A 20012-nucleotide genomic window follows, 5' to 3' on the forward strand; every position below is an offset into this window, starting at 1 on the left:
TCATTTTAAGGTGTTATTGCTAAAAATAACTATGTTTAGACCACTCAGATAAAGGCAGTAAACCTGAGTGCCGTTAACTCAAAATCATTAGTAAAGTTGACTATAAAATGTAAATTATGACTACTTCAAATTGTGAGTTATGTCAATTAAGCAGTACTCATAAAAATAAGTTATACTTACACGTTTAAGAGTTCACATTACTTGCAAAATATCAGGAAACCAATTGCCTTGATATGTTCAAGTAAGATGAACCAAAAGTGTTAAGTTATTGGAACGAAGAGCCAACAGACAACAGTTTGAATGGAAAAAAATGTTTAATAATTAAACAAGTTTACCTTAAATACAAGGTTCTCAAGTGTGGTTACATACACACTAACCTGGAAACAAAGTTTTCCATAGACTTTTTTTAGGGAAAAAAAATGACATGACTTTTTTTCTAGGGTAGCCTTCAATCTAATATTGAATCCTTCAAATGGCCCTCAGTCTTTAAAACTTTGAGAATCCCTGCTTAAATGTCTTTGTTGACTGGTGTGAAACAAAAACTCAATTCTCAATACTAGAGCCCAACATTTATCATAACATTGATAAAGTAAATAATGAAGTAGTGAAGTGAAGTAATGTTTCTCCTCATTAACATAAAACCATTTAGTAGTCTGTAAGTGCAATGATGCTCTCTCCAACAAAAAAAGAATCAAACAAGAAATAAAAATCACTTTTCCAATAAGGGTAAAGGTATCAACGTTGATCCATAATGTCACATCACATTCACTCATTGCATCAGAAGATTTTTGAGTGATTGTATTTTTGGTTTTAGGGATTTATGTCCAAGTGAGAGAAGCACCCTTTGGATGAAGTCAAAGGTGTACTTCAGTTGTTGAGGGTACTCCAAATTCAGAGAATAAATAAGTCCAAAGAGCACATGGCATGTGGAAGATTCCCAAGATCATTCAGGACAAGACTTCCTTCCAAAATGATGGCAGTACTTGAAGACTGGAGGTGCAGTGAGTCAGTGGAGGCCTGCCTGTCATCAGGAATGATGGTCAGGATCCCAATGGGGGTGTGAGACACGTCTGGGTCTTCGCAGTCCTAACAACAATAAACACCACAATTACATATCAACATAACACTTCTTCATCACGGCTGCTTCTCCTACACTTTACAGCTGCCCTACCTATGGCAGTCTACTCATCATAAGCCTTCTATAACAGTACAGCGGCTTTTTTAACCCGCCAACATCTTTATCTTATCCCTTTTCCTTTTTTTGTTTTGCGCCCCGGAGAGCTTTTTTGCACTGCCGCTCCATCTTGTTGCCACTAAATAAACATGATATTTTCGACTAACGTTGGTCCCAGGCATCGCTAAATCATTACACATAAAGTTAACCTCAAAACCTGGACTTACGGATGAATTATACGGCCGAGATAACGAATATAAGTTTGCTAAAAAACAGTGGGACTTACCGTGACAAAACTTAGCTGCAGCAACCGCCGTATTGTTGACAGTTTGGCGTTTCTTTCAAACACGTCGTCACTCGTCAGTGTCCAATGCGCATGTGCGTTCAACGAGAGCTGCCGAATGATGCCGAGTTTTTTGCTGGTTATGCAGATGCGTTTTGCTCACTCATAACTCCAAGTTCGGGTTACTTGCTGCTGATGAGTTTGATTACTTGCCTCAGTAGAAAGTTGTCTTTGCTAAGTTTAAGTTAGTATAGTCAACAGACTAAGCTGGAATGAGTTCAGGTCACTTTTCTTTTTGAGTACACTTTACTTTTACATTTTACAGTGTGGGGACTTCCTGTTCCTGGCCTCCATTTTGAGGCGCAGGAAGTGCTGAACAAATGGAGGAGATGCTGAGCAGCTGCAGCTGAACAGAAAGCAGCTTCTGGCTCTTCCTCCATCTCTCCTCTCTCTGTCAACTCCTTTCTGTTTCTGAAATCAATGCCTCTTCCTCCTCATCTTCCTCATCTTCCTGTTCCTCCTCTTCCTCCGGTGAAAGGAGTTTTCTTCATCCTTGGTTCAGCTCCTCCTCCTCCTCTTCCTCCATCTCTCCTCTGATCTTCCTTTGCTCTGAATCTCTTTGGGTTTTGCTTTTATCTGCTGCAGCTCCTCTGGCCGTGTTTTTGTATAAATGTGTTTATCTAAAGTATACATTGCTGCTGCAGCTGCTGCAGCTTCATTTCTCTATTTTCCTGTTGGTGGGAATTTGTGTTTCCAGTTTCTATGCATGGAAGTAAAATGGAAGAACAGACCCGTGTCACTTTGACTCCATCAGTTATTAGACTTGTCTTCCTGCACAGCAGCAAACGGCGCGCTGCCTCTGACCCGCCCCTTGCCTCCATCTGGGAGGCAGGAGGCGCTGCTGCAGCAGTTGGCGCAGCAGCAGACGGAGCTGCAGCAGGTGGAGCTGTTAATAACAATAACTAATTGTTATTATAATTGTAATAATAATTATTATTAGTTTTAACTTCATAGAACCAGATAGAAGTGAACAGAACCTTATTATTAGTAGTAGTATTATTGTGAAGGATGTTTCTCCTCTGGCGAAGCAAATCAAACATTTCCATGATAATGTGTGATTGTTTGTCCTCCCTGTTCGTTACCTCTGGTTCTGATGGGCTCTGCTCTGGACTCAGGAAGCATCTTCAGGTTGGAAAGAGGAGCTAACAGGCTGACCTAACTAAAGATGGAGGGCAGTGGTTGTAGTTGGCTGCTCAGTCAGCTACTAACCCACCTCCTGGACTCTGGCTAGGGCTAACCGTTAGCTTGCTGTCGATCTCCAACCAATCAGATCCGCCATCTGAAAGGTGTGTCCGGGTCACACCAGCTGGACATTTCACGTCCAGGATGATGGCGCTCCATCATGGCCGACGGCTCCTGTTCTGCTGCAGGATGTTTTCCACCTGCGGAAAATAGGAGCTCTGTGAATGTTGAAAGGTTTCTGCAGCTTCCAGTCACTTTAAATATTTTCTATCATAATGGTCTGAACTTGTATTCATGCTGTTTGTCTTCCTGATCTGTTCTCTTCCCGTCCTCTTCCTTTCCTCTTCCCTTCCTCTTTCCTTCCTCTTCCTTTCCTCTTCCCTTCCTCTTTCCTTCCTCTTCCTTTCCTCTTCCCTTCCTCTTCCTTTCGTCTTCCTTTCCTCTTCCCTTCCTCTTCCTTTCCTCTTCCCTTCCTCTTCCTTTCCTCTTCCTTTCCTCTTCCCTTCCTCTTCCTTTCCTCTTCCCTTCCTCTTCCTTTCCTCTTCCTTTCCTCTTCCTTTCCTCTTCCTTTCCTCTTCCCTTCCTCTTCCTTTCCTCTTCCCGTCCTCTTCCCGTCCTCTTCTCGTCCTCTTCCCTTCCTCTTCCCGTCCTCTTCCTTTCCTCTTCCCTTCCTCTTCCCGTCCTCTTCCCTTCCTCTTCCTTTCCTCTTCCCGTCCTCTTCCTTTCCTCTTCCCGTCCTCTTCCTTTCCTCTTCCCGTCCTCTTCCTTTCCTCTTCCCGTCCTCTTCCCTTCCTCTTCCTTTCCTCTTCCCGTCCTCTTCCTTTCCTCTTCCCGTCCTCTTCCTTTCCTCTTCCCTTCCTCTTCCTTTCCTCTTCCCTTCCTGTTCCCGTCCTCTTCCTTTCCTCTTCCTTTCCTCTTCCCGTCCTCTTCCTTTCCTCTTCCTTTCCTCTTCCCGTCCTCTTTCTTTCCTCTTACCTTCCTCTTCCCGTCCTCTTCCCGTCCTCTTCCTTTCCTCTTCCCGTCCTCTTCCCTTCCTCTTCCTTTCCTCTTCCCGTCCTCTTCCTTTCCTCTTCCTTTCCTCTTCCCGTCCTCTTCCTTTCCTCTTCCCGTCCTCTTCCTTTCCTCTTCCCTTCCTCTTCCTTTCCTCTTCCCGTCCTCTTCCCTTCCTCTTCCTTTCCTCTTCCCGTCCTCTTCCTTTCCTCTTCCCGTCCTCTTCCTTTCCTCTTCCCGTCCTCTTCCCTTCCTCTTCCCGTCCTCTTCCTTTCCTCTTCCTGTCCTCTTCCCTTCCTCTTCCTTTCCTCTTCCCGTCCTCTTCCTTTCCTCTTCCTTTCCTCTTCCCGTCCTCTTCCTTTCCTCTTCCCGTCCACTTCCTTTCCTCTTCCCTTCCTCTTCCCGTCCTCTTCCTTTCCTCTTCCCGTCCACTTCCTTTCCTCTTCCCTTCCTCTTCCTTTCCTCTTCCTTTCCTCTTCCCGTCCTCTTCCTTTCCTCTTCCCGTCCTCTTCCTTTCCTCTTCCCTTCCTCTTCCTTTCCTCTTCCCGTCCTCTTCCCTTCCTCTTCCTTTCCTCTTCCCGTCCTCTTCCTTTCCTCTTCCCTTCCTCTTCCCGTCCTCTTCCTTTCCTCTTCCTTTCCTCTTCCCGTCCTCTTCCTTTCCTCTTCATTTCCTCTTCCCGTCCTCTTCCTTTCCTCTTCCCGTCCACTTCCTTTCCTCTTCCCTTCCTCTTCCCGTCCTCTTCCTTTCCTCTTCCCGTCCTCTTCCTTTCCTCTTCCCTTCCTCTTCCCGTCCTCTTCCTTTCCTCTTCCCGTCCTCTTCCTTTCCTCTTCCCTTCCTCTTCCCGTCCTCTTCCCTTCCTCTTCCCGTCCTCTTCCTTTCCTCTTCATGTCCTCTTCCCTTCCTCTTCCTTTCCTCTTCCCGTCCTCTTCCTTTCCTCTTCCTTTCCTCTTCCCGTCCTCTTCCTTTCCTCTTCCCTTCCTCTTCCCTTCCTCTTCCTTTCCTCTTCCCGTCCTCTTCCTTTCCTCTTCCCTTCCTCTTCCCGTCCTCTTCCTTTCCTCTTCCCTTCCTCTTCCCGTCCTCTTCCTTTCCTCTTCCCGTCCTCTTCCTTTCCTCTTCCTTTCCTCTTCCCGTCCTCTTCCTTTCCTCTTCCCGTCCTCTTCCCTTCCTCTTCCTTTCCTCTTCCCGTCCTCTTCCCGTCCTCTTCCTTTCCTCTTCTGGTTAGCTTGTTTTTCTCAGCTTTTTATTTGCAGTTTGACCTGAAAGGTTTTGGAGGTTCTGATGAGGACGTGGTCTTCATCAGAACCTGCTGATTCTTTTTAGAATCAGCAGGTTCTAACCAGAATCTGCTGGTTTCTGGATCCGGGATCAGAATGTTTTCCTTCCACTCAGTCTTCTCTGATGACTTTTCAGTCACGTCTCCGTCGCTTCCTTTCCACTATGTGAGACGGCGCCTTTAAAGAGGGAGATGAAAGATTAAATATGAGGCAATAAGTGGGAAACAGTTCAGCTGAAGAGGCAGAGAGACGTTTGGAGTGAAGGACCTGCAGCCGGTTCTGCAGAACCAGTCTGACCCGCTGCAGCTCCAGCTGGTACCAGGCCGGTCTCCAAAAAGGCTGCCAGAGTCCAGCTGCAGGTGGAGGCCGGGTGGAGGTCAACGGGTCCTGGGTCCAGACGGGGATGTTGTGCTCAGCGCGGCAGGGAGCCCTGAGAGGAAGAGGAGGAGGAGATGAAGGAGCAGCTGCTCCACCTTCTGCTGCCTCCAACCTGCAACACAAACTTCCACAGAAAACAGATTCATTGTTTAGCTGCTGAACTTTGACCTTTCGTGATGTTAAGAGCCCTCTCAGTTTGTCTGCTTCTGTTCCCTCCTGCTCTTCCTCAGGAAGCCTTCCGCCTTCTGGTTCTTCATTCTCTCTGGTGTTGCTCTGACCTTTGACCCGATTGACCCGGCTCCTGATTGGTTCCCACCGAGGCAGAGGGACACGGCGCCGCCTGCAGGTAAGACGGTCATGTGTCTAAAGCAGAGGTCAGAGGGGAAGATGATGCTCTCTGCCCTTCATTGTGTTGTGACCCTTGACCTTTCCTGCAGGTGGCAGGTGAATTGCCCACCGGCCTCAGACTGCCCCGGGGCAACTGAGGCAGTGATCCAGGAGATCAGCACTGTCAGCTTGTCAATGAATGAATGAATGAATGAATGAATGAATGAATGAATGAATGAATGAACAGCCCTATTTCAGGACATTTTCTGCTTATTTGCATCTTTTGCTGTATTTCTGTTCCTGTGTGCTGATTGGTTAATCATTTAAATGTCAGAATTTAAATGTCAGAATTATTGATTTCTATCGTTCACTCAGAGAACAAAAAGTTTCTTTCACTGACAGCTGCTAATCTGTGCATGAGCAGATTAAATCCAGGCAGATTAATCTGCATGCAACTCATAAACTTGATTCTGGTCGTTTCTGTTCTTGCCTCCATTTTCTCCGGCCTTCAGATAAAAGTGATGAACTCTGATCCCGGGCTCGTCCTGCACCTGGACCTTGGCGTGTTTGTTTGTTTGGCTCGTTAGGAGCAGCAGCTGGAGTCTTAACGAGTTGACTGGGGAACGCTGCGGACCAGAAACAGGCTGGCAGCGAGCGCCGTCCTGCTCCGAGTCTGACTGAGGCAGAAAGTTCAGAACGTCACCAGAACCTGAGGACTTCTTTGTTCCTCCTGGCTCCGCCCTCTGGGTGGCGGTCCTCCTGGCTCCGCCCTCTGGGTGGCGGTCCTCCTGGCTCCGCCCTCTGGGTGGCTGTCCTCCTGGCTCCGCCCTCTGGGTGGCGGTCCTCCTGGCTCCGCCCTCTCGGTGGCGGTCCTCCTGGCTCCGCCCTCTCGGTGGCGGTCCTCCTGGCTCCGCCCTCTGGGTGGCGGTCCTCCTGGCTCCGCCCTCTGGGTGGCGGTCCTCCTGGCTCCGCCCTCTGGGTGGCGGTCCTCCTGGCTCCTGCTCCCAGATTCTTTCTGAACGTTTTGTTTCGGATTCTGACTCCGACTGCTGACATTCTGACAGATTCCTGCATTTTCCACAATGCTAACAGATGCTAACATGCTAGAAGAGCTAGCCTAGCCTTGTTTAGCGGTTGCTCTGACTCAGCCTCAACAGCTCAAGTTCACTACCTGCTCACAGTGAAGGTGGATGCTTCCTCTCTGACCTTTGACCTCTGCTGTGTTTTCTGGATTCTCTCTCATCCTCTGGATCACGGATCTGCTCAGCTGCTCTCTGAACCAAATGGATCCAGTTTGATCTGGTCAGACTGGCCAGTTCCCTCCCAGCTGACATCATCAGCAGGTCCAGATTCGCAGCAGCTCATGCTAACCTCATGCTAGCCAACCAGCGAGACCTATTTCACCAGGTCTTACTTTCATACTTCCCCCAGTTTGTTCCAGTTTGTCCCAGTAGCAGTGGCCATCCTAGAGGATGTGTGTAGTGAACAGAACCCGACCAGCTGGACCGTCCAGTTTGTTTAATGGTGGTTAGCCGGGTTCTGAAGGTGAGCAAGGATTCAGACGTTTTGCTGCAGGATGCTGCTGCTTCACAAATCGCTGCGTTTATGATTAGCTCCAGGCTAACTGCAGCTAAAGTGAGACGTGATGTAGCATCCGCCAGAGAAGCCATGTTAGATAAGGTCTACTTCCTGTTCTGACAGGAAACGAATCATTGTTTGATTTTCTGGTTCTGGTTCTGCTGGTTCTTGTTGACCTGCTATCCCTCCTGTCCTCAGCGTGTTTCTGAAGCGTTTGGAACGATGTCGGCGTTTTCCATCTGTCTGTTTCCTGTTCAGTCCTGAACTGCCTTTTCCCCTCGTTGTGCACACAATGCTTTATTATTGATCAATAATAATAAATAATAATAATACACAGAAATATTCTCCATAAATGATGGTGACAAGTTTTGGAGGAAAACTAGAGGATTTGAGCTGCAGGTTTCTGCCTCCAGTCTGAACGGTTTTGTTGTTTTTGGTGTTTCTGGTGCATCAAAATCAGTTAATTAATAAAAGATGCTGCCTGTTTCCACATTAGCGTGAAGTAAACAGGCTCTCTGCTGAGATCTGATTGGAGGTTCAAATGTCACATTCATTTAGTTTGTTGCTTCTGCTTTACAGAATTATGTAAAGTTATTCCAGACTGACTTCTGTAAAATATTTGGCTCTCAGCAGCAGCTGATTGAACATGCAGACCAGCTCACATGACGATTATTAATATTCATTATTACACTTTGATAATAACCGTCTTGGCTGAATAATCAGACACAGCAGACGGGTTCACCATCACTGTTCAGCTAACGCAGCAGAACCCAACGGGTCAGAACCAAACCGGTTCTAAAATTTGGTTAGAAAGAAGCTTCATCAGATCTTCATCAGATCTTCATCAGATCTTCATCAGGGGCCTCATGCATAAAGCGGCGTGCACACAAAAAATGTGTGGCGCCATATTTTACGCACAAGTGGGCCTGTATAAAAGTGTCAGTTTTTTATTAACAATATCAAAGTACAAAACGTCAAAACTCACATAAATCCACTGAAATCTGACGACATTCAGTTATTTAGACCAGGAAGCATCAAACCCCATGATTTTCATATTTTATTGATTAAACGTAAACGATGAAACTGAACTGCATTTATCCTCAGACAATAAGCCAACACAGAATAAAGACAATAAAAATAAAAGTGTATAAAATCCTCACTAGAATGTAAATAATACTTTTCCTCAGTTTTAGTCTCGTAAAGAAGGAACTCATGAAATGCATCTGTAACAGTTATGAGTTTGGCAGCTGTGGAAAAAACAGGACGCAGTGTTTTGGTGAAATTAAGTGATTTGCATAAAAACAACAATTACAGCAACACGATGAGACATAAGACAATTGACTCTGAATAAATTAATTGCAAAATCATGAAGTTCATAGTTCTTTTCCTCAACTCGCCATCTTCAGATCCTGGTGAGAATCTGATCCAACAGACCTAAAAGATCAGAACATCCATTATTTTATCAAAATAACAATTATGTACAAACATAATACAAAGAAATAATTAGTAAATTTAAGCATTTAGTTTGTGCATATTAAACGTAACAATTAGATTCATAATAATTAGACAATCACTTCAATAATCAGGTTAAATCAACCATAATTTAAATAAAGTAAAACAAAAAGTATCAATCATATTTCAAGTTAATCAACTGAATCTTAAAATGCACTTCCAAAATATGAAAAATAAAATTGATTGTCAAATACTCAAGCAGAGTGAGAAAGAAAAAATAATTATTAAATAAATACGTTTACTGCGCAATATCATACTTGAGTGTAGCTACATTCTGTTCTGATAAATTTTATTTTAAAGCTTCATTGCCTCAGCATCAATATAAACGTGTCTGAACCCGCACAAAATTCAGCAACAGGTCACCTTATCAAGAGTCGGTTTGCTGAGCCACAATCAGCGGAACCAGAATCCCGGTGACATCCAGGCTAGCAGCGCCAATAATGCCAATAAAACGCTCCAATGAGCAATCGAGCCGAAGTTTCACATGTAAAAGCAACACTGCTTCCAGAAAACAAACTGACCAGGCAACCAAATCAGTGGGCTTACAGATTTTGATGAGTCCGTGAGGAAGACGCCAACGAGCCGCAACCACAGTGGAAACAGGTGAGGATCTTTAAACTGCGCGCTGGAGGCGTGGCTTTAAATAAGCTAGCAGAGTTTGGGGCAAACAGGAAGTGGGCCCGCAAAAATAAAAGTCCTTGACTAATTGTGGGTTCCACATCTCTGGATCATTTCATTGTGACTGAAATTGAATCAGCAGATTAACTCCAACCTACTGATTAAAAATAATCAACAGCTTTGATTATTAATCAGGTGTGGAGACAATCACAGGTCCATCAGTAGCTGCATCCAGGTGAGCCGCTACCTGAGGAGAACATGGAGCCATTGATCAGAGATCAGATTGATCAGATTGATCTGCTGGTTTATCAGCGTTTAGATTCATCCAGACTGATCATCCTGGAGCTCTGAGCAGAACTTACAGCTGGACCGGTACCGGTACCGGTACCGGTCCAGCTGCGGCCGCCCGCTCTGTGAATGCTCCTTATGGACAGAATTCATCTAGTATTTAGAACACAGGTGTCAAATTCCAGTCCTGGAGGGCCACTGCCCTGCAACTTTTAGATGTTCCTCTGCTGTCCCACACCTGAACAGAATAATTAGGTCATTAGCAAAGGTTCTGGACAACTTATCTACACAAGGAGGCGGTAATTAAGTCATTTTGTACCTTTGGCACATCTAAAAACTGCAGGACACCGGCCCTTGAGGACTGGAGTTTGACACCCCTGATTTAGAATAATCCTCCACATTCCCACTCAGAGACTCTGAGTCTTTAAATCCCGGCTGAACGCTCTGCTGTTTATTTTATTTTATTATTTCTTTATTTTTTTACTTTTTTAATTTGGATTATTTTCTTTAAAATGTATTTTTATTTTTGTGACGTGACATTATGTTTCTACAAAGCACCATTTCAATAAAATATATAATTATTATCATTATAAATACTAATATTGCTTCGAACAAGGCCGTTGCCATGGTTACTGCTTCACGTGGAGACAGACTTCCTGGTATTTTTTTTTCTCCCCACCAGGGGGTCTTTTGTGGCTCTAGTGTCCCTTATGTGACAGCAGGCTGACAGGAAAAGGGGAGAGAGAGAAAGAGAGAGAGAGAGAGAGACGGGGAAGACATGCAGCAAATGTCACCGGGTCCGGGAATCGAACCCACGACGGCCGCGTCGAGGACTACCAGTGGTAGTGTTTTCCTTCACTGTTTGCAGGGAAAGTTCAACATTTATAGGCCTGAAAAATCTCTGAATTTATGAATCGTGACGTCGGGCGCTCTCGCCTCGCAGCACAGGAAGTTTCATCGTTCCAGTTTCCTGGCCGGAGTCAGCAGACAGCAGCAGCAGAACCAGAACCAGATGACTCGTCTGGAAAACCTGGAATAATGAGGAGGAGAAAAGTTTCTGATTAAAACGTCATCAGGCGTCCAGCTGAGCGTCTGCCACCACCGTGCTCCAGCATGTTGATGTTTTGTGTTCTTGGTCTTCATGATGCTGGATGTTCTCTAAAGACGTCCAGAACCAGAACTGCAGCTGGGTTCTGATGGTCTGTGGTTGAGTGAAGAGAAGGAACGTGAAAAGGTTCCTGTGGTATCAGATCAGACCCACCTGTCTTTGTGCTGCAGGGTCGCTATGGCAACCCTGACCCATCATTCCCGGTGGTTAGCAGGATTTTCCCCGATAGCAGCGCTAGCTAAGACAGCAGTCTCTTAGTTCAGTATCTGCACAAGACGCTAAGCTGTGTCTTTCTGTGCCATTCTGCTGCGGCCCGGTTCCGGTCCGGCTCCGGTTCCGGTACCAGCCTGGCTCAAGCTGTGGCCCGGTTCAGGTCCGATTCCACCAGATTTCAATGCTTCATGGAGTCTGGTGAGCTGCTGAACAATGAAAACACTCAGGGACATGTCCAGAACCTTTGGTCATTGCAGCAGCAGGCTCCGGGTCGGTTCTGACTTCTGTCCGTCTTTGTGTCCACAGGCAGACGGGCAGCCATGGACGTCCTCTGGCTCGTCCTCCTGTCCTGCCTCCCGTCCTGCCTCTGCGACATGCTCTGTCCGAAGCGCTGCACCTGCCAGAACCTGCTGCCGTCCTACACGGTGCTGTGCGCCAAGACGGGCCTGCTCTTCGTCCCACCAAACATCGACCGGCAGACGGCCGAGCTCCGGCTGATGGACAACTTCATCACCACGCTGAGACACCGAGACTTCGCCAACATGACCAGCCTGGTGAGTTCTGGAGGCGGATTTACCCGCCGAGGTCGGTGGTTCACTTATTACAGCTTTTCTTTGGTATCCAGCTTCAGAACCCGCACCGCACCTGTAGGCGGCGCTATGGCAGAAAATATGCATTTATGTCTATAACTCGAAATGTGGAAAAAATGTACTTTGTGTTCCCTCACAATAATCTACTGATCAGATATGCGGCATAATTGAATCCTGTAAGCTTTTCTTACGGGCCGCCTACTTTCTGCCTTAATACAAGGTTAGGTAAGGTTTTTCCATGAATGTTAATATCTGCTGGTGAAATATCTGATATTTTAAATGTTTTTCTGCAGCACAAACCTATGATATAAACAGAAACTTTACATAAGTAAGAAAGAAATGAAAAGACATTCAAACTAGTTGGACTATTTCTGAGTTATTAATAAATCATCTAACAGTTTGATTGTGCCTCTGTTGTGCTGGGTTAGGGTGTTTATGTGGGCGTGTCTGTGTGGGCGTGTCTTTGTGGGCGTATCTGTGTGGGCGAGTCTTTGTGGGCGTGTCTATGTGGGCGTGTCTTTTTGGCGAGTCTTTGTGGGCGTGTCTGTGTGGGCGTGTCTTTTTGGCGAGTCTTTGTGGGCGTGTCTGTGTGGGCGTGTTTATGTGGGCGTGTCTGTGTGGGCGTATCTGTGTGGGCGTGTCTTTGTGGGCGTGTCTTTGTGGGTGTGTCTTTGTGGGCGTGTCTTTTTGGCGAGTCTTTGTGGGCGTGTCTATGTGGGCGTGTCTTTGTGGCCGTATCTGTGTGGGCGTATCTGTGTGGGCGTGTCTGTGTGGGCGTGTCTTTGTGGGCGTGTCTTTTTGGCGAGTCTTTGTGGGCGTGTCTATGTGGGCGTGTCTTTGTGGCCGTATCTGTGTGGGCGTGTCTTTGTGGGTGTGTTTATGTGGGCGTGTCTGTGTGGGCGTGTTTATGTGGGCGTATCTGTGTGGGCGTGTCTTTGTGCGTGTTTATGTCTGTAGGCTGAAATGGACCTGAACATGAAAACGGCCTTTAAACAATTCAGACAACCAGAACAACAGAGACACAATCAGATGATTTATTACATCATGACTTAGAAATAGTCCAAATTAGGATGTATTTTTATTGCTCTCCTGTCTATGGGAAGGGAGGCAGAGACCCGCCTGACTGGTGGACTCAAACTGGGAACTCTGGTTCTGATTGTCAGACTGAGTCCATCATCTGGACTGCTGACCTGTCCTACCAGGAACCAGGAAGTTTCATTAACACAACAATTTAAAATGCAACAGAAAGGAAATCATCTCTACCTGAATGTTCAGGTTTTCTACCAATAATTCATTTTTTACAAGATTTTAGCAGAACCGGCTCCGGTCCAGACAGGTTCTTGTTTCCTCTAGTTGTATCTCCAGTGTGATCCTGTTTGTTGGTGCAGATCCACCTGACCCTGAGCCGGAACACCATCAGCCAGATCAGACCCTACACCTTCGCTGACCTGCAGGACCTCCACGCCCTCCACCTGGACGCCAACCGCCTCACCGTCCTGGACGACTCGCACTTCCAGGGCCTGGTGAACCTGAGGCACCTGATCCTGGCCAACAACCAGCTGCACAGCATCTCAGAGGGGGCCTTCCAGGTAGGGGCGCCTCGGCAGGGGGCCGTCCAGGTAGGGGCGCCTCAGCAGGGGGCCGTCCAGGTAGGGGCGCCTCGGCAGGGGGCCTTCCAGGTAGGGGCGCCTCAGCAGGGGGCCTTCCAGGTAGGGGCGCCTCAGCAGGGGGCCGTCCAGGTAGGGGCGCCTCGGCAGGGGGCCGTCCTGCTCTGGCAGCGTTCTCTCTGCTGGCGTTGAGTGAGGTGAACAGAAGAGCCTTCATCTGGTCCAGCCTTCTCTACCTTGTCTGAGTGTTGGGAGCTCGGCTTTGTCAGAGGAAAATAAAATAATGTGAGGATGAAGTTTGAAAGCGCTGCTGGCGCCGTGCCAACGCTCAGCAGTCAGAACCTTTCCGTTCTGCCAACAAGTGTTATGAATCATCCGACCTCGCAGTCGGACGGCCTCTGCCAACAATCCTCTGCTGAAAACTTATTGAAAGTCATTAAAAGCGGCTTACAGTAGCTGTGGTGCTGTGGGTCAAGTGGTTCCTGGCTCCATCAGAACCAGCCGGCCCAGCTGGACGTCTCTGTAATGACCCGAGCGGCACCGAGTGCTGCTTCAGTACGTCCCTGTCCTGTCCTGTCCCCTGCAGGACTTCCTGGAGACGCTGGAGGATCTGGACCTGAGCTACAACAACCTGGTGGACATCCCATGGGACACGGTGTCTCTGCTGGTCAGCGTCAACACGCTGAGCCTGGACCACAACCTGATCGAGAGCGTCCCCGAGGGAATCTTCTCCAACCTGCACAAACTGGCCAGGTACGGCTCTGTGCTCAGGGCGCCACCAGCCAGTTCATGACTCCATTAGTGCTTCATTTCTACTGGATATCACAATATATCAGAGGAACTAACAGGTTCATGTCATCAACTGGGAGGAGGTTACTGGTTTCTCAGTCACAAGCTGGTTGAAAACCTGAGGCCAGCAGGTGTCAGTCAGTTATGGTAGATCTGACCTTTGACCTCAATATGAGAAGCTACAGACTGATAGGAGGAACCAAAGAGCTCTGTAAAGGTAAAGAAGCCATTTGTTTGTTAAAATTTGATTAAATCTATTTGTTTTATGTGATGTTTGTTGTGAATGATGTAAACTCACAAATGAACGAGGTAATTGGTCCAACGTTTAGAAACTACAGCGGCTGTAATGAGCCACAGCAAAGGTAAACAAAGGTAAAATAACCTGAACAGGTGATCAACTCAAAACCACTCCTACCTTTTTACTCTCTCTTTGTAGTTTAAACACACCTGTTACCATGGCAACCGCCTGCGCCCCGCAAGACGAGTAAAGATTACGTTAAAAACAAAACATTCAGTCTGTTAAGATATCAAGTTTATTTCTGGATTATTAATCGTTGGTTCCCTGAACACAGTGATGGTTGATTGACCAGCTGTACTTGGTGCTAGAGAGGCTAACAGGAGGAACAGTTTAGTCCAAAACCTTTTCTGCTAAAATAAAATCTTCAGTGTGAGTCAGATACATGTTGCATATTGATCTGTTTAGCTAACGTAAGACTGTAGCAGACAGGCTACAAGGTGTACAAGTTGTATCAGTGCTGCTATTATGCTGTACTTAGCTAACAGGAAGCTGTTTGTGAGACGGCCAATCACGTGACCACGTAGAACGGACATCAGCCAATGAAAAGCGGCCCTGTGGTTAGGGTCCATTAACGTTCCTGCGCCGCCATGGCAGCACTGCAGCCTTCAGCCAATCAGGACGCAGCGCTGACTGGCTGAAGGCTGCAGGTGTGAGTGGCTGTTGGATCCGGGCGGATGCAGGACTGGGCCGAGCCGTTTGCTGCGCTCCTCTCTCTCTCTCTCTCTCTGCTGATCCTTGGCCTCACTCTTCCTCCCACCTGATCGATCGATTTGCCATCTGCTCCCACCTCTTCCTTCGGCACTAAATGCCAGAAAGCCATAGTTATGATTTGGGAGGAGTGAGTCAGCCTTCCCCTCTCCTCTCCTGTCTGGACCTGCCGCTTTTATTTTCTAATAATTACGTCCTCTGGGCTCATATTCACAGCAGCAGAAACGAAACGCTGAAACTGACTTCAAGACGTTTCTCCTTCCTCAGAAAAGACGGGAAGAACAACCGCTTTGTTCTTCCGGGACGTTTTCCTGGCTGCGTTTTTAAAGTGCCACTGAGGCTGCAGTCGTGTTGCTCTTACTTCACATGTTCCTGGGATGAAATATTCCCTGGAGGTCAGTGAGGGTCTGTGTGTCTGTGTCCACCAGGCTGGACATGACGTCCAACAAGCTGAAGAAAATCCCCCCGGACCCGCTCTTCCTGCGGATCCCGGTCTACGCCAAAATGAAGGGCTCTCCGCTCACGGCGCTGGTGCTGAGCTTCGGGGGAAACCCGCTTCACTGCAACTGTGAGCTGGTGTGGCTGCGGCGGCTGACCCGCGAGGACGACCTGGAGACCTGCGCCTCCCCCAGAGACCTGGCCGGGAAATACTTCTGGACCATCAGAGAGGTTCGCTCATTAACACACTTCCTGCTAGCACTAGCTGCGCCGCCATCAGGCCGGAGCAACATCAGCGCTGAGCAGGTTCTCCCGGTCTGTCCGTCCAGGCCGCTGGACTTACTGTTCGCCATCTCAGGTTGCTCAGGTTGCTCAGGTTGCCCCAAATCCAATGAAACTTAGCTGTTAGCAACTGGAAGTGGACTACCAAAATAAAAGCTGGATGAACCGTTCTAAACATCAGGACGTTTCCTCACAGATCAGAACAATTCAGTCTGACCAGCTGGACTTTATAGCTCCAAGACCCAGCTTTTATTTTGATAGTCCACTCCTGCTCAGCTAGTCAGTTAGCATGTTCAACATTTATCTCCAAACAAGCCGAATATTTACTTGGTAAACTAAATGTTCAGCTAACAGCTAGCTAAACATTTCTAACCAACATGGTGGGAAAATGTCTGAAACACGAACCGCCATGTTTCCTCTAACGGATTAACCACCAGATTACTGCAGATTAAAGTTTATAATCCCGGATGAAGGGAATCAACTAGTGGGAGAGTGGTTCTGCCCCGGTTCTGATCTGATCAGGTTCTAATCCAGTTCTGACTCGGTTCTGACCCGTCCACCCAGATTCCAGCGATTCTCTGAGCGTCTGATGCAGACGGCGGTGTGGATAAACTGGGATTATCTGGGATTAAGAGGAAGATGCACTTCCGGCATCTTCCAGTAGGAGGCGCTGCAGCGACGGGATTGGCCGCTGCTGTCGGGTCATGTGACCTGCTGCTCTTCTCTGAGTCGGACTGGTTTTGCTGTTTCTGACTCGGTTCTGGAGCCGCAGCTGGAGGCTGCAGGAAGCCTAAGAGCTCCTGACCTCTGACCCCTGCCGGGCTCCACGTTTCGGACCGGATCCACTCCGGTCCGAGCCGCGGCGGCCATGTTGTGAGCCTCTCTCCGTGCTGCAGGAGGAGTTTGTCTGCGAGCCGCCCATGATAACGCGCCACACCTCCAAGATGTTTGTGATGGAGGGTCAGGAGGTCAGCCTGCGCTGCAAGTCCATCGGGGATCCGGAGCCGTCCACGCACTGGGTCAGCCCGGACGGGAAGCTGATCGGGAACACGTCCAGAACCGTCTGCTACGAGAACGGGTCGCTGGACATCCTGAAGGCGTCTGTCAAGGTGGGCGGGGCTTCGCCGATTCAGGTTCTTCCTGAATTTCTCTTCCGCTGTTTTTGAGTTCCTCCTGTTTCCTGTTCCTAAGGATTCTGGGAAGTTTACCTGCATCGCATCCAACGCAGCCGGCGAGGCCACCGCTCCCGTTGAACTGGTCGTCAACGCCTCGCCACACTTTGGGCCCAAACTGGAGCCGGATCCGGGGCCCTCAGACATCCCCACATCCATCAAATCCAACGTGAGCGGGGGCCAGCCCCGGGCCGACCCGCAGCGGGTCAGCGTGTCGGACCTGACCTCCAGCTCCGCCGTCATCCACTGGCCGCCACAGAACCACATCCCAGGGGTCCGCATGTACCAGATCCAGTACAACAGCTCCACCGACGACATTCTGATCTACAGGTGAGGCGTTTCAGGCGTTTCAGGTGATTCAGGCGTTTCAGGCGCAGAGCGGACGTTTCCTCCGCCACCGTCTGGACTCATCAGAATCGGACAAAGAGGAAAGCTGAGGCTTTTTGGAGCAGATTCTGAGTTTTGCTGTGTGGATGTTTAGCATTTGTACCTCAGTCAGCCGGAGTTAAAATAACCAGACAGATTAATAATCCATGATCATCCTAAAAGCTTCAGAGTATAAGAAGCTTTGTCACACTGTGTGAGTTAGCTGTTCCATTCCACAGCTCTGGAGCGTGTTTAATGAAAACATGATTACAGACACGACACTTCTAGCTGTCCTGTGGATCTTATGTTAGCGATTAACACAGCTAGCATTGCTAATGGTCAGTGGTGGACACCGCTAACTACAAAGTATGTTGTGCTAACCTTAATGCGCTAATCATAAGCATTAGCTAACGGTTTAGTTTAATGGTAAAATGCCATGCCACCTTCCTGTTAGGGGGTTCCACTGAAAACACTTTCTCTTCTAGAAGCTTCTTGCACTTCCTGCTCTTTGTCAGACGGACACTTTGAATCTTTTTCATTTAGTCACATCTTCCACACTAAAGAGAGTTGCGGCTGCAAACTGTTGGTGTGGAGCAGAAGCAGGTAGTCCAGCTAGTGTTTCTACAAACCGGCTCTGACTCCAGACGACAGGGTACATTAACTGGACAGAGAAAACCACCGGGCCGGGGGTTAGCTGCAGCCGCTGTAGCTCCTGCTGCAGCCGCTGTAGCTCCTGCTGCAGCCGCTGTAGCTCCTGCTGCAGCCGCTGTAGCTCCTGCTGCAGCCGCTGTAGCTCCTGCTGCAGCCGCTGTAGCTCCTGCTGCAGCCGCTGTAGCTCCTGCTGCAGCTGCAGCTGCAAAGGAAAAGAAATCAAGTTCAATGAGCGCAGAGAGAGAACAGTAAGATGGTGGTGAAGCAGTAGGTCCCTTCTTTAATCCAGATTTCTGCCTCATCAGGACCGGATGCCTTCCTGCCCACATGGTTTTATCGTCCAAGAGTCTCAGAGATAGAGGCCCCCTAGTGGCCAAATCAATCAATATCAGCTGAAATCACTCACTGCTATTATCCACCATTCAACCCAGACGATTCAAAGTCATGTCTGGACTCACTGAAGTCTGAAAGTGTGATGTGAAGATCCACATGCTGTGATCATTCAGCTGGGAGACTGAAGGAAGCTCTTCCACAAAATGTTCCCCCAGAAACCAGCAGAGGCTGTCCTGGAGCTGCCTGAGCAGAAATCATGGTTCTGACGTCTCCCACAGCTGTTTGGACAGAAGCTGCTCCATCTTTCATATTCCACTTTTTAATTTATTTATCATCTTCTGATGTAGGGGGCAGTGTTGTATCCACATCTTAAAGAGAAGAAGACTGACCCAAAATACACAGAACAGCAACAACAAGTCAGCATGGAGGAGTTTTACTGAACTGAAATAATTAACAAGCCAAATACCAAAACAAGTCGTGTTGGAAGAACAACATGAAGAAACTCCTGAATGTTTCCTGATGAAATGTCTGAAGCATCTTGTTCCCCTGAAGACCCGTTTCCTTCAAAGCCTCAACAGTTTCCTTTTCTCTCAAGTAAAAGTAAAAAATGAATCAATAAAAAACAAAGTTAAAATATTTTAACCTTTTGACTTTTTGCTCACCTTTTCCTGAAGATGAACAAAAAATGTGATTATAAAAATATATTTAATTTCTACAGCAGCTAACAGAGTAAAAAAGAAACAAAAACAAATTGAATTATTTATTTTTTTTGTTTGTTTTATTTCATCTCATCCAGGACAGAAGAAAAAATATAGAAATCTAAGATTTTTTCTTTTCCTCTTAAGCCCTGAATTGAACTTAAAAAAAGATTTTGAATTTTTTCATTTGGCCAAAACCAAAAGGTGACAAATAAATATTTTAAATCAATCAATCAATCAATCCATCCATCATCCATCCATCATCCATCATCCATCCATCATCCATCCATCATCCATCCATCCATCCATCATCCATCCATCCATCCATCATCCATCCATCCATCCATCCATCATCCATCCATCCATCATCCATCAATCCATCATCCATCCATCCATCATCCGTCCATCATCCATCCATCCATCCATCATCCATCCATCCATCATCCGTCCATCATCCATCCATCATCCATCCATCCATCCATCCATCCATCCATCCATCATCCATCCATCATCCATCATCCATCCATCAATCAATCAATCAATCAATCATCCATCCATCCATCATCCATCCTTCCATCATCCATCCATCCATCATCCATCCATCCATGTCTATATAGACATATATCTATATAGATGTAGCTATATAAATATATATTTCCTTTTTACTCTGTTTGATGTAGAAATGAAATACATTTATTTTTACAGTTGTAAAAACACAATTCATGATATTTTGCACATTATAATTTTTTCAACCTCTTAGGAATAAATATTCCACAAGGAGAAAAAAAGTTCCAATATAATTCAATCTAGATGTGAAGCTAATAGTTGATTCTGTTTTGTGTTTTGTGGGAAATAACAGCTGATCTGAAGGCACTTTTAATGCTCCTGCATTCAAATAGCAGAAAATCGTCATTCAGAAACAGGATTTTACATCACAATGTTCCCCTTTAACCATGAAGACTATTTTCAGCTCATGGATGTAACATTTTCATTAGTGACGTTTCATGTAGCATAAGAGCAGCTAAATAGCTGCTAACACATTTCTATCACAGTTGAACAAAGTTTAAGATAAGATTTATTAGTCATTGTCATCA

General features: G+C 47.0%; 1 protein-coding gene and 1 long non-coding RNA gene across 10 annotated transcripts in view; one reads left to right on the forward strand and one right to left on the reverse strand.

The window, feature by feature from the left end:
- si:cabz01090165.1 (uncharacterized protein LOC100333421 homolog) overlaps positions 1–20012 on the forward strand; it is a 64861-nt gene that overhangs the window by 36765 nt on the left and 8084 nt on the right. For 8 of the 9 annotated variants that reach the window (XM_044119750.1, XM_044119754.1, XM_044119747.1 and 5 more), the window contains 7 exons: positions 5573–5688; positions 11293–11540; positions 12965–13165; positions 13770–13936; positions 15407–15647; positions 16595–16807; positions 16890–17200. In XM_044119750.1, the coding sequence (XP_043975685.1) occupies positions 11307–11540; positions 12965–13165; positions 13770–13936; positions 15407–15647; positions 16595–16807; positions 16890–17200 (1367 nt within the window). In that variant the 5' untranslated portion in view covers positions 5573–5688; positions 11293–11306. Of the gene's footprint in view, positions 1–5572; positions 5689–11292; positions 11541–12964; positions 13166–13769; positions 13937–15406; positions 15648–16594; positions 16808–16889; positions 17201–18192; positions 18384–20012 lie in introns of those variants that run through there. The other variant, XM_044119756.1, reaches the window with a different exon arrangement.
- LOC122832739 overlaps positions 18514–20012 on the reverse strand; it is a 2735-nt gene continuing 1236 nt past the window's right edge. The window contains exons 2-3 of the long non-coding RNA XR_006370866.1: positions 18687–18802; positions 18514–18604 (exon numbers count right to left, since the gene is read on the reverse strand). This is a non-coding gene — a long non-coding RNA (uncharacterized LOC122832739). The remainder of the gene's footprint in view (positions 18605–18686; positions 18803–20012) is intronic.

The sequence above is a fragment of the Gambusia affinis genome, linkage group LG06 (genome assembly GCF_019740435.1).
Source record: "Gambusia affinis linkage group LG06, SWU_Gaff_1.0, whole genome shotgun sequence".
NCBI classification, from domain to species: Eukaryota; Metazoa; Chordata; class Actinopteri; order Cyprinodontiformes; family Poeciliidae; genus Gambusia; species Gambusia affinis.